This window comes from Patella vulgata, chromosome 3, assembly GCF_932274485.2.
Source record: "Patella vulgata chromosome 3, xgPatVulg1.2, whole genome shotgun sequence".
NCBI classification, from domain to species: domain Eukaryota; kingdom Metazoa; phylum Mollusca; class Gastropoda; family Patellidae; genus Patella; species Patella vulgata.
The window spans coordinates 90666557-90685361 of record NC_065881.2 but is presented as its reverse complement, the minus strand read 5'-3'; the positions used below and the strand labels follow the sequence as shown (position 1 = coordinate 90685361).

The 18805-nt window shown below is 35.9% G+C and overlaps 1 protein-coding gene across 1 annotated transcript; it reads right to left on the bottom strand.

Moving 5' to 3' along the window:
- Positions 1 to 15310: 15310 nt before the first annotated feature.
- LOC126816787 (vacuolar-sorting protein SNF8-like) lies at positions 15311 to 18805 on the bottom strand. Its single transcript, XM_050543500.2, has one exon. It carries the CDS (start codon positions 18666 to 18668, stop codon positions 17931 to 17933), a length of 738 nt encoding a protein of 245 aa, XP_050399457.1. The 5' UTR covers positions 18669 to 18805; the 3' UTR covers positions 15311 to 17930.

Sequence of the window (18805 nt, the reverse complement as noted above, 5' to 3'; positions counted from 1 at the left end):
ACGACAACCACTTCCTTGAATATTACTTGTTGTGAGAATTTTTTCTGTGTTTTTATTTTAGGTAACATGGTTAGCTAGCTGGAATGAAAATATCCAGGGACAAACCAAGTATATCATGTTAAACGCTGCCTCCAAGTTAAAGGTAAGAATTACAATATAGATTAGTAACTAATACACCAGTTGAAAAAAGATTTTACTCAAAATTTAAAGTAACTAAATCTCTAACTCAGTATCATCCCAAATCTTCGACATTGAAAACACAAATTATTTGTCAATCAACATTGATGTTGTGATCTTACCGAGAAAAGATTGCCTTCTGATATCCAATATTTAAGACAAAATAAACATTTTACAATTGGTACACGAATCATGTACCATTATGCTTTTCAGCGCTATTTGTAATAAGGTACTTGAAAAACTAGGCTAGGTATATTCCACAAGTCATGTCAAACGGTGACGCTATATACTTATCTGGAGAGCCTGCGCAATAAATACTATAGGCGTAGACTGGAATAACCAGACGCTAGAGATCGCCATTCAATTGAGACTTCTGGCGTATTTCGCCGAACCTAAATCATTTAAAATTACAGTAAAAACAGAAACGATTGAATGTAAATCGGTTTATATACATTCATATTACATTATTATATGCGTTGCGATCAATTTGTGTCAATTTCTAGGTCCCAAATATTGGCGATTTAGATCCTTTAAACCAGTTAAATGTTGTAAAAAATATTGCATTGACTACAATACTAGTTGTAATACCTAGACCTATACGGTGTAATAAGCCATCAAATATTTTATTTGCTATGTCGGTTGGGCGGCTCAAATGGTCAAAGATGTGGACTGTACATACATCATAAGGTCTGTCGATTCCAGGTTTCCTCACACGGCCAATTCAAGTTACTATCTCGAGTGTTTGGATTTTAAAAAACTAATTGTATTATTATTTCAGGGGGAGAAAGATTGGGCGAAATACGAAGTAGCCAGAAAACTCCATAAAACTGTGGATAAAATTCGTGCTAATTATCATGAGGATTTTAAATCTAAGGAGATGAGAATTCGACAAAGATCTGTGGCCTTGTATTTTATTGATAAGGTTAGTGATGTTTAACGATCGTGAACAGGTGTGGGATAGGATCATCCTGAACTGGTGAACGGTCATCTAGTACCGGTGAACAGGTGGAGGTGGGGGGGGGGGAATAGAATCATCTTCAACTGGAGGTGGGGGGGGGGGGGAATAGAATCATCTTCAACTGGTGAACAGGGGTGGGATAGGATCAACTTCAACTGGTGAACAGGGGTGGGATAGGATCATCTTCAACTGGTGAACATCTACAATCTTTCTGACAGCCTGGAACTTATGCTACCTCTGTGTTAAAACAAATAACTATTCCGTATCCAATTTTAGCAGTTTTCATAGCAAATAACCCTTGTCCATCATTATCTACACAAGTCCTTAATACCCAAAATATTCTGGGTTTACCGATTGTATTGATTTCCTGGCTTTTTAATATTCAATAGGTGAGTTTCACCAAACAAAAAAAAGTGGACTTACATGGTGATACAAGTCAAAAAAAAAATATGACATTATGTCACAGTAAATTCAGCTGAGGTTTTGGGTGTATTATTACAGGATAAAGACAGTGAACTTAACTAAAATTAATGAAAATGGCGATGTCATACTCTGGGAGTTATATCAAACATGTATTCCCATAAACAATTCAGTTGACAACGTCAAGGGTTAATATTCTGATATATGAATTCATTATACATTGGAAATAATATCCTATTGATTTTTTGCCTACCATTTTTTGCCTACTGCCGGGGGACACGGTGGCTAAGTGTGTAAGACGCTGGCTAGCTAGCCGGAAGGTCGGGTGTTCGATCCCTGCATTGGCCGAGAAAGTGCATCCCGATTTTCCGATGTGCTTCCCCCATGTCATTGATGCAGGACGGAGGGCCTGGCAAGGACAGCAGCCTAGTCGTTTGGATGGAACAAAAAAACGAGGTCCCGTGTACACATTGGCGTGCACGTAAAAGATCCCTTGATCGTTGGAATTCGATATAAGAGAAGGCCGTAGTGCCACTTTCCTGGCAAAATTTCTCTCATAGCACACTGTAGAGCGTATGCCCGTCTTCATTAGCCCAGTTGGACTTTAAACCCCATTTCATTTAGGACTTCCTCAGAACAGGTCCACAATTATTTCACCTTTATTTTGATCCAGGCTTTTAAACCCCAAAATAAGTCGGTGTTCACAGACAAATCTAGTTTCCATTATAATCGTTATCTTGAACAATTTAATTTCTAATGATAAATATTTGTATTGTAGTTGGCATTGAGAGCAGGTAACGAGAAGGAAGAAGGAGAAACAGCCGACACTGTGGGTTGCTGCTCGCTACGGGTAGAACATATCAAACTTTACGAAGAGAAGGACGGAAAACCATATGTTGTAGAATTTGATTTCCTGGGTAAAGATTCCATTCGTTATACGAACGCTGTACCGGTGGAGAAAAGAGTTTTTAAGAACTTGGAATTATTTACTCAGAATAAACAACCATCTGATGATCTGTTTGATCGACTCAATGTAAGTTAAAATCCATGTATATTCAACTTTTTGTCTACATTTTCTATCAGGAGACACTAACTATGGGGTTGTGGGTTTTATCCCAGTGTTGGGAGTCATTTCTCCTTTTAAAGGTTAAAGTGTGTGGGATCTGCCAAGTTTTTAGTCCTTTGGATGACACAGAAAATACGAGAGGTTCCGTGAACGCATGGGCGTACATGTAAAGCAACCATTGACACTTGTAATTCAATAAACAGCAATCAGAAGCGCTACTGTTTACTATTGATGGCAAAATATATCGTTGAATTGATGTAAGGCGATTCACCCTATCATGAATATGATTCACGTTTTGAATCCTCAGACACTGAATCAATCTATTGCAATGCTTTTTTGCTGTCTAGTCCTTTGGATGATACAAAAAAAACGAGGTCCCGTGTATACATTGGAATGCACGTAAAAGATCCCTTGGCAGTTGGAATTCGATATAAGAGTAGGCGATAGTGCCGCTGCCCGGGCAAAATTTCCCTCATAGCACACTGTATGGCATATGCCCGTCTTCATTAGCCCAGTATAGGAGCAGAACAGTAGGATGTTAAACCCCATTTCATTTCATATTTTTTTGTTGCTTCTGTAAGTAACCTGTCACTGTTAATTATCCATGTCACACATTATCCATAGGTACACAAACACCCTTAAATTGTTTTGGTGCTTATTTTGATCCACATCAGTATCGTGATATAAAACAGTTTTATTTCTTCGACATCAACACGAGGACTAAAAATATCATTTATTCATTTATCCTGTTGTTTTCTTGGTATATATTGACCTGGTTATGAATTGTGATATAAATCATATTGTAGCACCTGAATCACAATACGTATCGTAACGTGACTGTAGTGAAAATACTCAGCACTACTGTCAGACCATCTTGTCTCTCCCATGATCAACTAGCAAAATAAAAGTATTTTTGTCCCCCGCCTTTCGAAGAAAGCAGGGGACTATTAAAATGGGTTCGTCCGTCTGTCTGTCTGTCTGTCTGTCTGTCTGTCTGTCTGTCTGTCTGTCTGTCTGTCTGTCTGTCTGTCTGTCTGTCTGTCTGTCTGTCTGTCTGTCTGTCTGTCTGTCTGTCCGTCCGTCTGTCCGTCTGTCTGTCCGTCACACTTTTTGGGACACAATAACTCTCTTCCTAATTGAGCTAGAATGTTCAAACTTGGTGTATGTGTTTATTAGGTCAATGCCTTGATGGAGTTCGAAAATGAGCATTTTCCGCTTAGGGTAAGCAGAGATAAGCAATTTGATTGGTTGATGCTTTGGGACACGATAACTCTCTTCCTAATTGGGCTAGAATGTTCAAACTTGGTGTATGTGTTGATTAGGTCAATGCCTTGATGGAGTTCGAAGATGAGCATTTTCCGCTTAGGGTAAGCAGAGATAAGCAATTTGATTGGTTGATGCTTTGGGACACGATAACTTTTAATTGAGCTAGAATGTTCAAACTTGGTGTATGTGTTTATTAGGTCAATGCCTTGATGGAGTTCGAAGATGAGCATTTTCCGCTTAGGGTAAGCAGAGATAAGCAATTTGATTGGTTGATACTTTGGGGCACGATAACTCTCTTGCTAATTGAGCTAGAATGTTCAAACTTGGTGTATGTGTTGATTAGGTCAATGCCTTGATGGAGTTCGAAGATGAGCATTTTCCGCTTAGGGTAAGCAGAGATAAGCAATTTGATTGGTTGATGCTTTGGGACACGATAACTTTAGTTCTAATTAAGTGAGATTGATGAAACTTGGTGTATAGTTTCATTACAGTAATACCTTGACTAAGTTTAATAATGAGCATTTTCTGCTCAGGGTAAGCAGAGCGATACGCAATTTGATTTTTATATGTGTCCTCTAATTATTTTCCTATTTCGGCGGGGGACATCAGCCTCACTGTTGGCTTGTGTGATTTCTTATAGGTTGAATTTAACCGCTTCTATCGCCATGAAATTTTCGATCTATCTCTGTGGGAAAGGGTAGAATGGACCAGTCATGTTTCGTGGGTAGAGAATGTTATGTTAATTGTCTATAAAATGAAAATTGATTTATTTCAGACAGCCATTTTAAATAAACATCTCCATGATTTAATGGAAGGTTTAACAGCTAAAGTTTTCAGGACGTACAACGCCTCTCGTACGTTACAGGAACAATTAAATCTGCTCACTGATCGTAAGTTATTCTTATATTTACCTGAGAAAGGTTTTGATTAGATAAGGCCATCGTTTTTACTCCAGGTATTTCTCCGTGATCCTACGTAATTATTAACATGTTTTATTAGTGAGGCAGTCATTCCCAAAAGTAACAATACAATCATGTTCCTGAAGCAATATCTATATTTTGCTAGACTGATCTACAATTCCTGAACCTTATAGTTGCGTTATCTTTCTTTAACACAGGCGCATGAACAGGTAGTGTCCAATCAGAGGTTGTGACACAAACACACTCAAATCAAACATAGCGACCTCCAAGGTAACCTTGACATTTAACGAACCTTGAACTTTGCAACTCGATTATATCAAAGGTAGTCATTTTAGGTAGAAAGTGCGAGATTGAAATTAAGGACGAAATATGAAGGCCTTGATAAGTTGTAGGGAGTTAAAACGATATCAAACCAGATGAAGTCTTCTATTGAAGATAATGATTTATTATTCATGGTACAATGTACGAACAACATCACTATTAATATCTCCTTGTGAAAATAAACTATAAATAATCACACGTACTATCTTGAAGTAAAAAGAAAAGAAGCAGACTATTGATTTAGTTTTGTAGATGTCCATTTATCGTCCCATCCGAATGACTATATGTTGCTCCTTGCCAGGGCAACCACTTCGGAAATCATGATGAACTTTCTAGGCCAACGCAGGGATCGAATACGGAACCTATATTTTAACTGAACCACTGTGGTTGCCGATATATGTCCGTATGTTTAGATAAGATGTTTTCTATTTACAGCTGATGATACTGTTGCCTCTAAGATATTATCGTATAATCGTGCCAATAGAGCTGTAGCTGTACTATGTAACCATCAACGTGCTGTTCCTAAAACATTCGCTAAATCCATGCAAAACATGATGACAAAGGTAAGAATTTAAAATTCTGATTAAAACACCGATCCTATTTCGTTTCGTTTATTTATCATTCAAAATTTGGTTGGAAGAGTTGTTATATAACCCATGTTCTCATTGAGGTGATGGACAAGTTCTTGGCGTGTGATGCATGGAACTGTGGGTATCCCACTAGAAGTATGAATTCTGAAGCAACCTTCCACAACAACTGGTCAGATTAGCCAATGAAACGGCCTGTTACAGCAAGTTCTTGTCATGTGATTAATGGAACTGTAGTGGAGGCCAACATAAGTATAAAAAAAAACCAAAAAATATTTCGATTTGTATTTTAATAACCAGTCTGCCGACGATATGACAGTAATCTTGTAATCTTCGCAAACATCATTTGTTAGACTTCTTTTTAGTATGGCTGAATCGAAACCAGGAGATTATCTACCTGATTTTAGATTCAGGTGTTAACATGGAAACTCACTCTTTTACCTGTTAATCCTCGTGTTACCTGAGAAAATTTCTTGAGATTTACCTGTTAATCCAGGTGTTACCTGAGAAAATGTCTTGAGTTTAACCTGTTAATCCAGGTGTTACCTGAGAAAATGTCTTGATATTTTTCATGATTGTCATTGATGTTAAGATGAAACAAAAAGCCCTGTTTCTGTGTACATGTTTGTATTTTATTCTGTATTGTGTATTTTAGATTGAAGATAAGAAGAAGACGATACAGGAAGCTAAACGTGGATTGAAGGAAGCCAAATCAGATTATAAACAAGTTAAATCGGATAAAAACCGAAAGTAGGTTTTTATTATATTCATCTCTCTTTGGTATTTGGCGTTACACTCTCGATCAATGGAGGTTAAATAAAACCCATGAAGTCTGTGTAACAGTTTGTTTGCTCATCACAATGTTATAGCCCTTTCATTATACAGCATCAGGGTTCCCGCGGTCCTTGAAAATCCTTGAATATCCTTAAATTTAAAATTTCATTTTCAAGTTTTGAATATCCTTGAATTTCGCGGAAATAGGAGAATATCCTTGAATTTCAGTTGAGATCCTTAATTTTGTTTCAAATGTCTTCAATTCCTTTTAAATATGAGATTATAACGATAGTTGGTAATGTTTTGGTTATTTTTAAGATGAAAAAGTGTAACTTTAGGCTAAAAATTGTCCTTGAAAATCCTTGAATTTGACGTATATTTATCCTTGAATATCCCTGAAAAAATGTTTGACGAAGCTGCGGGAACCCTGAGCATTTTGCGGGGTTGGATGGCTGAATGGTTAGCGTTCGCGCAGTGTATCATAAAGTCTGTCATTGAGTCGACTGGCGTGGTTTCGAATCACCCGGTTGTATGTGACAAGGAGTAGGGTCGCCTGTCCGACCTCATGGGTTTTCTCTGGGTCCTCCGGTTTCCTCCCACTGCTAAAGACCCCTATGCGCAAGCGAATTATTGAAATAAAATTAAGCAATATGTTAGTCCCGAATGACCTAGTTTGTGTCGAGTGGACGTTAAACACCATTTCTCTCTCTCTCTCTCCCTCTAAGTAATTTGACGGTCGTAAATACGCTTGTAGCTAAGGTCATGTAAAAATAATAGTCTGTTTCAGAGATAATCCTGTGTTACTTAGAACCAGCTGCATGATCTGTTTATATTTCTATAAAAAAAAAATCAATTTGCTTAATTACCACACATAATGTATTACCCTGGTTACAGGAAATAATATAAATAAATCCAGAAATGTAGCATAATCCTACATTCCTATAAACAACATGAGATAAATGATACTGGATAATCCTACATTCCTATAAACAACATGAGATAAATGATACTGGATAATCCTACATTCCTATATACAACATGAGATAAATGATACTGGATAATCATACATTCCTATATACATCATGAGATAAATAATACTGGATAATCATACATTACTATATACAACATGAGATAAATGATACTGGATAATCATACATTACTATATACATCATGATGGGATAAATGTAGTACCTTGAAATGTGATATCTAGCCCAGTAGTGATCCCTTGACAAAATAAAAATACAAAATAAAAACCACCTGCCATATCAGAGTTTTCAGACTGGTCTACAGACAGTGTGCTATGAGGAAAATTTTGTCCGGACAGCAGCAAACTCAGATTTTTTTTTTAGCTTTTTCGCTATCCATCTCTTGCAAATTGTGGGCGTATCTTGCCTGGCAACCAGCCACTGGTTATAAAATTTAAATAAGAAAATCAGTTCGCATTTACTGAAGTATGAATGAAGAATTTAAAAAATAATTTTTATTGGTTTCAGTAATTTAGACAGAAAGAAGAAATTACTCCAGAGGTTAGAGGAACAATTACAAAAACTAGAAGTATCAGCCACAGATAGGGTAAGTTATAACTCGTTATAGAGGTTGGGGGAACAAATAGTTGACGTGTGCACTGTAGATCTAAAGGTCTGTCATTGAGTCAACTGGTGTGATTTAGAGGGGGGAGGGGGGGCATACAGTTGAAAGCATGCAGATTAGAGCAGAAAGTCTGTCATTGAGTCAACTAGCCTGGTTGTGATTCCCAGCTTGTACATGACCAGGAGTAGGGTCGCCTGTCTGGCCTTGTGTGTTTTTTCTGGGTACTTTGGTTTTCTACCATATGTTAGTCCTGACATGACGTTGTCTGTGTCATGTGGATGTTAAACCCGGTATTACTCGTTGATAGATATAGAGTTGGTAGAAGATGGCTACATGTTTAAATACAAGTATTTTATGTTATGGTTTAACCGTGAGCCAGACATGAAATGATATTTTGCTACTGCATGACAACATTCGTACCAGTATTTTGATTTATCACCCAATAATACATTCTACAGTAGATATCGCTTGTGTGATATATTTCATAGTCTACTGGGATATATCCTTAGGAGATATTGCTTTACATGAATTTGATTGGTCAGTTGAAAAAGAACTACTTTTTTTTATTTTCAAAGAACAATTCATTTCTTATTAAAAGTAACATTTTTTTTTTTATTAAAAATGAACTATTGTTATTCAATTGACCTTGATGGAAACACTGGGTCAATATCAAGGACTTTCCAATGGTTAATGATTGCTGTCAAAAATTGATGTATCACTACGCTGTAATGTTCAGTAAAAGTGAAATCTACAGCAAAGAATTATACTTATCTATTTGTGCATGTAAGACGGGATTGGGTGATAAATAAAATCTCCTACTCGTCTTTTTTGATATCAAAAAAGACTGGTAGGAGATTCTCTATATATTACGTAATATCTTGATCGAGATCATTAAACAACTTTAAATACTGGCACTATTTCACGCGAGTCAAATGTTTCATTTAGTAAAAATAATATATAATTGTTACTATGCCCAAACCATTATTTGAAATAATGGTATGCTAACATCTTGTCCAACCTGGTGGGTTTCCTCCTACTGGTAAAGACCCCTACGCGTAAGCGAATTATTGAAATAAAATTAAACCATATGTTAGTCCCAAAATGACCTAGTTTGTGTCGAGTGGACGTTAAACCCCATTTCTCTCTCTCTCTCTCTGCTTACATGAAAGGATGAGGTGACGTCTGTATTTTATGAATTATTTTTGTAGGATGAAAATAAAGATATAGCTCTGGGTACGTCCAAATTGAATTATTTGGATCCAAGAATTTCAGTAGCATGGTAAGTAATTAGCAACATTAATTGTTCCCTTTTTTTCAACACCAAGGGTTTTTTTGCGTGCTCACCAATGTGTACACAGGACTGGAGTTTTTCTTACAAAGACATTGTAGGCAATAAATGAAATGGCATATAACGTCCATGTGTTCCGCTCCGACTGGTCTACAGACAGTGTGCTATGAGGACTGATAGGAAAGCAAACATGGATAAACCAGCACACGGCAGTTTTCATCAACCCTTCCTTGAAGTGTCAAATTTGACAATGAACCCCTCCAACGTGCATGGCGCTATTGATTCGATAAGTTCTTCATCTGTAAACATACTCTCAAAACATGTCAAGTGTCTATGACTTTACATCATATCACAACCTGCATAGGTATTTGCATTTCAATATCCCCTACTTTTTTTGAAGAGTATATATCTTCAATCTTCATCCATAAAAAGGCTGGCTCAATAGACCTTGTCTTTCGCTGACCTGAAACAGACACTATGAAGAACAGGACGGACATCTTGTTGATTGTCGACTTTTTAATGCTTTTACTTGTTAGACCAAACCAATTTCTGGGATCGATGTCCGAATGGTTTGAGTCATGTGGTGTGGTTTTGATTTCCCCCTTGTACGTTACAAAGGAGTTGGTTGTCTGTCCAACCTCGTGGGTTTTCTCCGAGACCTCCGCTTTCCTCCCACTGCAAAGGACCCTTATGCTCAAGCGAATTATTGAAATAAAATTGAATCATGTGTTAGTCCCGAAATGACCTAGCGATAAAAGTCACATGAATCACTAATTGAGACTAACATCTTTTGAACAGCACAATCGAGTGCTTTTGATTTTTTAAAATTACCAGTGGTCTTCCCTCCCCCCAAAAAATAGAACAAATTTTGGCCGATATTCCCGAAGAGCGATAGCCTTAATTCTAAACCTTATTTTATTATTTTATCTGCAGGTGTAAAAAATTTGACGTACCAGTTGAAAAGATCTACAACAAAACACAGCGTGAAAAGTTCCGATGGGCTCTTGACATGGCTACAGCCGATTTCACCTTTTGATGACACGGAAACGGATAGAAAACCTGTATTTTGATGGACACCAATGAAATTATTTAAGTGCTAAAATAAATTAGTGGTCACTCATTGCATTTCATTATTCCTCCATTTTATCTTGTAGAAATTAACACCTGTCATATTTATTTGTTCTCATCGATTCATTTTAACGTCTGCGGACACGTGCCATTTTTACCAGCACCCTGGAATCATCTTTATCGCAAATCATCTCAAAGAATATCGTATTTTGTTTAACATTAATATTGATACTTCATATATACAAAGTATTTTTTTGTCTGTCTCAGTGCCGAGTCTGTATGATACATTACATGTGATTTTTCATGCATTTTTGTTAATTGTTAAATGATTTGAAATAACAGTCATTATTTTTTTGAATCCCAGCATTTTTAAACCTGCAAATAAACCTAACTTAATAATAAATAATATCTTCCTAGAATTATAGATGTATGTATAAAAATAGGCATTAGTTTACTTAGAAACTTTTAAATAATTTATTGTTTCAATCATCAAGTTAAATTGTAGATGTAAGTCCGTCTCTTCTACCTGGATGTAAATAAATCTCCACCCGGGGGAACGGCACAAACTTATTGTATCGTGTCTTGTTGTCCCAATAGGTAAGAAAAATATATCAATGCAAAATTAATAATAAAATCTTGAGATTCTGCCGAAAAATTTAATATATCTAAGTGTGTCGTTAAATGAGATTTTATTATTCACCTATTGTCATATTATCAGGAATATTATGTGAATTGGTTTTATGACAGGGTAACCATGGTAACAGTGTGTATAATATTATTAGCAATATTTATTGGGGGTTTGTCCTGTTCACATTGTTGTAGCAGTAAAAAATAAACTTGATTCTTTCTAAATAGATTGAATGTCCAGCTTATAAAATAAATATCACCTTTTTATAAGTAAAACGTTATCAAAGTTCCTATTGCTAGCTACAGTAATATCTCGAGGAAAATTAGTTGTTTCAGCAGAATAATAATGTTGATAAAGTCCTGAGAGACCAATAAAAACCCTTTTTAAACTTGTTCTAGATAAGGAACTAGTCAGTATTGTTGCCTCCGATATTGCCAATGCCTTATAAGTATGGAAGAAACTGGCCGTAAACTTCATAGATAAGACCAATTGTGGATATACGACTCCAAGAGTCGATTGTTTTTAAAAGCTTAATACAATATGTTAGTATTTTTTATGAACAGCATTTTTCCTGAAAGAATTTGAATCGTGTATTCAGATTTTGTGTTTGTTTTATCATTCCAGTCTGCTTCGGAAATCAAATTCGAACTTGTAATGTATTAAAATGAAAATTGTATTTTCTTTTTTTTTTTCATTGTAAATAGAATTTTATGTTATTTTTGTGTGTATTATATGATATTTGTTTATATTATTATTGAATGATATTTGGTTCTGTAATTAATTTTAATTGAAAGTAATTGACAAGAAACTGGACGATTGACTAAGGGTAGTGGTCAGGAATAATGATGAAATTGATTTTTTTAAAGGGGTACAGCCGTACAGTGTCACTTAAAACCGAAAAGTTCGCATAAGAACGAAACCAGTAGGTTTGTAAGAGAAATCTCGGACGGCTACTCGCCACTTTTTCCAATTATATTTTATTTTTGACATTCAGAGCTTACAAAGTTCATGTAGTTCATTGTTTTATGGCTACTGAATTTTACATAAGGGAGTTAACTTGTAGCATTTAACAAGCATTTAACGTCAACTGTTGTGCTAAACAAATAGCAGTTTCAATGTCAATTATTTGGAAACAAATAGGGAATTAAATTGATACTGATGCAGACTTGTGTCGTAAAAAAACCTTTTTAAGTAATAAATTAATGATGGAATCATTCCTGGTTCATCTGTCCAGTTTTATCAAGGGCTACATTTGATGGTCTTTGTTTCTAGGAAAACGGGGTCCATATTTTACTGATTTTTATGAGAAAAAAAAAATTAAGATTTCCACAAGATGGTTTTAGGGGCCCACAATACTCTAGTGGACAGGACCTACATGTATATTAGGGACCCAGCTGGTTGGACAGGACCTACATGTATATTAGGGACCCAGCTGGTTGGATAGGACCTACATGTATATTAGGGACCCAGCTGGTTGGATAGGACCTTTGTATGTATTGTTGGGACCCGATTACAGACCAGGTATCCTTCATAAACGCCCCCCCTTGATAAAATCATATCAATTTTAATTGTTTTAATTGAATCTGCCATGTCTAATTGATTGTTGATAAATGATGTTAAAATTGTTGATAAATCTGTGAAATAAACATTATTCATTGTTCCTTATTGTTTTTGGAAGCCACCCTGGCTAGTCTGGCGATCACAGGTTCGCTCTCTGAATTGGCTGAGAAAGTTCAATGTGGTTTTCCGGCGTGATTTCCCCTTGTCAGTGGAGAGGGCCCGAGAAGGACAGCTGTCCAGTCATTCAATGGACGAAAAATCTAGGTCCTGTGTACACATTGGCGTGCACATAAAAGATCCCTTGGCAGTTGGAATTCCATATAAGAGTAAGCCGTGGTGCCACTGTATGGTGTATGCCTGTCTTCATTAGCCCAGTGAGAACAGAACAGTAGGACGTTAAACCCCATTTTATTGTTTTAAGACTACGGGCATGGGCAGCATGGGGTTCGGGATGCCACCTCATCAAGTGATAGAGAAATGGGGTTTATCATTAACAAAGAGTTTTACCCTGTAGAAAACCAACTCAAGTGATAGAGAAATGGGGTTTATCATTAACAACCTGTAGAAAACCAACTCATCAAGTGATAGAGAAATGGGGTTTATCATTAACAACCTGTAGAAAACCAACTCATCAAGTGATAGAGAAATGGGGTTTATCATTAACAACCTGTAGAAAACCAACTCATCAAGTGATAGAGAAATGGGGTTTATCATTAACAACCTGTAGAAAACCAACTCATCAAGTGATAGAGAAATGGGGTTTATCATTAACAACCTGTAGAAAACCAACTCATCAAGTGATAGAGAAATGGGGTTTATCATTAACAACCTGTAGATAACCAACTCATCAAGTGATAGAGAAATGGAGTTTATCATTAACAAAGAGTTTAAACCTGTAGAAAACCAACTCCACTCTGCAATTGTTTTTTTTTGATGTACCTTCTCTCTTTCATCAAATACACATGGCGTGTAAAACAGTGTTACCATTGTGTCGGGCGCCATCCAAATCGGGTGGGTGGGTCAAGAGACTTAATGGTCTAACGCATGCGCTTTAGAGAGAGAGAGAAATGGGGTTTAACATCCACTCGACACAAACTAGGTCATTTCGGGACTAACACATGGTTTAATTTTTTATTTCAATAATTCGCTTGCGCTTAGGGGTCTTTAGCAGTGGGAGGAAATGGGGGACCCAGAGAAAACCCACGAGGTTGGACAGACGAATGCGCTTTAGATCACAGGGTCTGTCATTGAGTCAAGTGGCATGGTTTTGATTCCCAGCTTGCACGTGACGAGAAGTTTTGTCTGTCAGTCCCTTTGTGTTTTTTCGGGTTTACTCCCACTGCTCAGGATCCCAACACGCAAGCGAATTTTACAATGTCAAGGGGTAGTTTTAAAGCGAGAATTTCATATTTTCTAAGAAAGTCAAAACCTAATTATTTCTATGTCTTTTGCTCAATAGGTTGTCAACTCACTATTATACCATCATAGATATCATTCTCCCACTTATAATTCCTTGACCCCGGAAATAATAACAATTACCTCCCTTGTTATTCTATTCCCCCCCCCTCCCCCATGGAATAGCTATCTTCAAACGTTTGAATTTGAAGTTGAAAATGATATTTTTGCCAATTTCTCAACTAGCAATAGTGAATTATAGGATTAATAGGATTATTCTTTAACAAGGTAGGACTGTTTATAGATACCATCTATTTTAAGACTTTATTTTAATACATTTTAAAAATATAACTTAAAAATATGAAATTGCAACTTTAACGAAGGGGTTGTTTAAAATATTAAACATACATTATGCAAGAGCTAAATCTGATTATTGCAAGTCTTTATTTAGGCTTCAGATGTCACAAAATCAACTCTGTAGACCCACTGTAACGTTGACTGTCATACTCCCGGAAATTTTAGATCGAGGCTAAATGAAATGAAAGAGTGTACGAAGCGAGGCCGCTGTTGAGCGAGGCCGCATGTCAGTCAATTTGATTGAAAGTTCGATATATACGGCCTTGATATTATGTTTAGTTGTGGTTAAAATGAGAGTTTGCATGTCGGTATTATACACTCTTTTGTCACTTGCATTTACAGAAAAATTATGGAAATTGATAAACATCGCAGCTAACATCACCCCAGTTGAATTGCAGCCCCATTGGATCACCGTTTCCTATTTCATTTGTCTGCTTCGGGAGTTACGTAGGCCGACCAGTTACAGTAAAAGAGTACACGCAGGCTAACAAGAAGTCGGCTATAATTATGCCTCATCGATTTGGTCCATACCTTTCAAACTTTCGCTTCTTATCTATATATTAAAAGTCTTATTTTTAATTTGTAGTAAAAATAAATCTGATACAAATTGAATTGCAACCTCGTCTCAAACAGATAGGCTAACGGTACCACAGCCATTGAAAACGTTACTTGATAATCGAGATTATGTAGGTGGAGTTAACGCCTGTCAATCAAACGATCGGCCATTCTCGGAGACTGTAAAGAGAGAGTTGACTCCTATTTCTAGTCAAAAATTACAATGGTGATAACTTTGTTCAGAATAAAGTAATTTGACTGAAATTTTCAATTTATTCTTCTTTGGTCATCTATTTTTGAACTGTTATAGTAAGAATGGCCAACTCTCTATTAAAATCTCCCATAATGTATCTTTAAATAAAAGATTAAATATCAACACATCTCTCCAATTATTTATTTATGATTTTAATATTTCAACAAATATATTTAAATCAATTAGAACCCAATTATCTGTATCCTCGGACCCATTCAAGAAAACTTAAATAAAAATATAAGAATGCAGTCTTTTCACTGGCTAGGAGATAATCTTTGAACCAATGACCTTAGTGTTCAGCCAATGAACTGCCAGTATTTCAGTGATCAGCCAATGAACTGTCAATATTTCAGTGATCAGCCAATGAACTGTCAGTATTTTAGTTCAAATGAAATGGGGTTTAACATCCTACTAGGCTAATGAAGACAGGAATATGCCATACGGTGTGCTATGAGGAAAATTTTACCCAGCCCACTCTTTTATTGGATTCCAATTGCCAAGGTTTCTTTTAGTTTTACATGCACGTCAATGTGTACACAGGACCTTGGTTTTCCATCCCATACTTGTCCGACCCTTAGTTTTAATAAATAAGACCCCTGTTGATAAATTATAATAACAACTCCCTATAGTTATCAGAAGCTAAATACTGATTTAAACATATAATTATTAAAATCATATTTAATAAGGGTCGTTTTTCGGCAGCAACCAACTAATTAGGCTATATAGTAATCCAGGTTTATTACATACATCGTTTTACTGATTTAAGTTTTTCCGGTTTCATTTTCTGGGAAATTTCCTGGTTGAGATGTGATAATCATAATCTTAACTCTAGAATATCATTCAAAGCTTTTAACACTCAATATGGTGGAAATATTTCAACCCAATTCCAATGTAAATAATCGTGTATTTTACAACCATAAAATAACTTGTACCAGTGAACAAACGGAGACCTTCACGTTTATAAAATTGTACAGGAGCCATAAAAAGGAACCAAGATCTTTTAAACTGCGTAAAAATTTCAAAATGAACCAAGATCTGTGGAAGATCAACCTATACTTCAAGTTTTGTCAAAATCGCATAAAAATTGCAGCCTGTACAGTGTCCACCCAAAAAATTGTGGATGGACAGATGGAGTCCTCACTCCCTATGTTCATTTCTAAACCAAAAAAATGTGCCCCAAATGCTCCAGGTCAGATTGGGTTTGAATATATTAGGATAATATTTGTGTAGACAATGGATGGCTTAAGTTCACAGTAATAAATAGGCTTAAAGCAATGGTTTGTAGCAAGTCAAAATAAACAAAAAAAATCATTATTAAAATAATAAATATATGAATATACAGTGCTGACGAAATATAAAAAATAACATTAAGAAACTAAAAATGTCCTACAACATGTAACTATTTATTATTTTATAAAACAGACGAGAAAGAGGCTATTTCAACAATTCCTACTGATTGGTACAAAAATGATCTTCAACTAAATCAGAGATATGCAAACACTGTAACCAAGGTATCATTTAATCTTGTACAGTAGAATCTGTATGAGCAGCCACTCCTATTCAGCGACATCTTCTTGTAAGCGGTCACAATAAATTCCCCCCATACAAAAATCTGTTGTTTCATCTCTTTATTCAACGGTCACTCCTTTAACGCTGCCACTAATAAATTCAACAAAACATCGCCCATTCAACGGCCATTGTTGAATGATACCATCTTGTCATTCTTTGTAACACCCTCGCTAATCCCGTGAGTAGTAGTTAATTAACTGGACCCCAACTGATCAGGTAAAAAGAAATATAGAAAACAATCAACCCGGGATTATCTGTTAATTAATCTTTTGTTTTATTAAACGACTAGCCTGATCATTGTTTTCACCCGTAACGACACATTATTTGATACTGATTGAATAAAATAAAAGTACCGAGTTTTGTCACGATCATCTATATAGTATCTCTTTTCCATTGCCACTTTGTTGTTAAACAGACGTTTTAGCGCCTCCTATAATATTATACACAGAGTTACACCCCCTGTAAATAGGTGATAAAATCAGCGATGGTTTTTTGTTCATGTGCTTTTTTGATAAAATAAAATTAATTCATCGATTTTCTTTACAAAAATGGCTAAATATTATCGAATGCATCACAATGGTAGACAGTAGTATCGAAGGTTGGTACAAAATGACAAGTTTACACTATTTGCTGTTACTAATGATGACCAATCAACCGATGTTTTGAAGAGCCGACTGTCACCTCAAAATTAACAATCTACCACATTTTATAGACAAATTTACTAAAAAAAAATTATTTAAATTCGCAATAATTTCATGTCGCAATAATTTTTTCCCCACTATAGAAATTCGCAATAATTTCATGTCGCAATTATGTTTCACCACCCCAACTCGCAATAATTTCATGTCGCAATAATTTCATGTTTTACAGTAGTCAGCTTTAAACTGGACACAAGTACAAATTAGATGATTTTTGGATATTTTAAACGATTTTTACAAATTTTTAAACAAGGATTTGATATTGAATAAATGTGAAAAATATTAGTGCTAGATACACAAGATTAAATGATACTCAGGTTACAGTGAAATTAATTGTTTAATCTAAATTTACAATTAAATTTGTAGGGTTCAGTAATATGTTGCTCAAAGTAAGCATTTGCGATAACAATTTTGAAGTTATATTTATTTTCTTCATGAAAGTCGCAATGGCCCTTTAAATCGTCCTGTTGTTAGATTGGTTTATCGGCCGATATTTGTACACAAACTTGGAAACCAATATTTACGTCCGTTGCTATCTTGATCATCAACCCATGCTAAACCTTGTTTAACCATAAACTCTAACGCTCGACATGCACGTTCAACTTCCCACTTAAAATTCTGTGTCAAGTCAACTTGAGAAATGAAACCATTTTTCTGAGCTTGCTGTAAAATTTTGGTATGATCCATACTCAACTCTCCTGGAACCGACTGAACAAGTGCCGACGATCCCATACTTATCACCGTGAATCCACTACCCAGAATTTTCAGTTTTCTAATGGCGCGATATAAATCGTCTATACTAATATTCTGAGAGTTACGTCCACGGGCATGTTCAACTCTTTCCCTCAACTCTTCAATATTAATCAACCCACCATTTTTAGGACTAGTCGCAATACAGACTTCTACAATCTGAATCGCTAACTCGTAATAAAAATCTCCGACGCCCAACATCTCGGCCCAGAATCCTTTACTGGATGCAAGAGGATCTACACCAATGGATGCACACATCTCTTGGAACTGGAGACGGAATTCTGGATCTTTTTTTATATCGTCCTTATGTTTACGTGCGAAATCTTCCAGATTGGTTTTAAATGTATCCATCTGCTGAGTCATCTGGGCGAATTTATCTTCAGCTATCTCTGTTCCCTTATCTTTATATTTCGCCTGGGCCAAGTTTTTATTCTTGATGGCCCCAAGTCCAGCTCCGCGACGATGCATTTTTTTAAAGTGTAACTGTTATTTATTTTAAATAAAAATATTTAAATGTCACTACAAACTCTGTTTTTTCACAAAGTTTAAATATCACTTGACTTTATGTCTAATCTTGTTGCATCATTGATGTCACAATGTTCTCA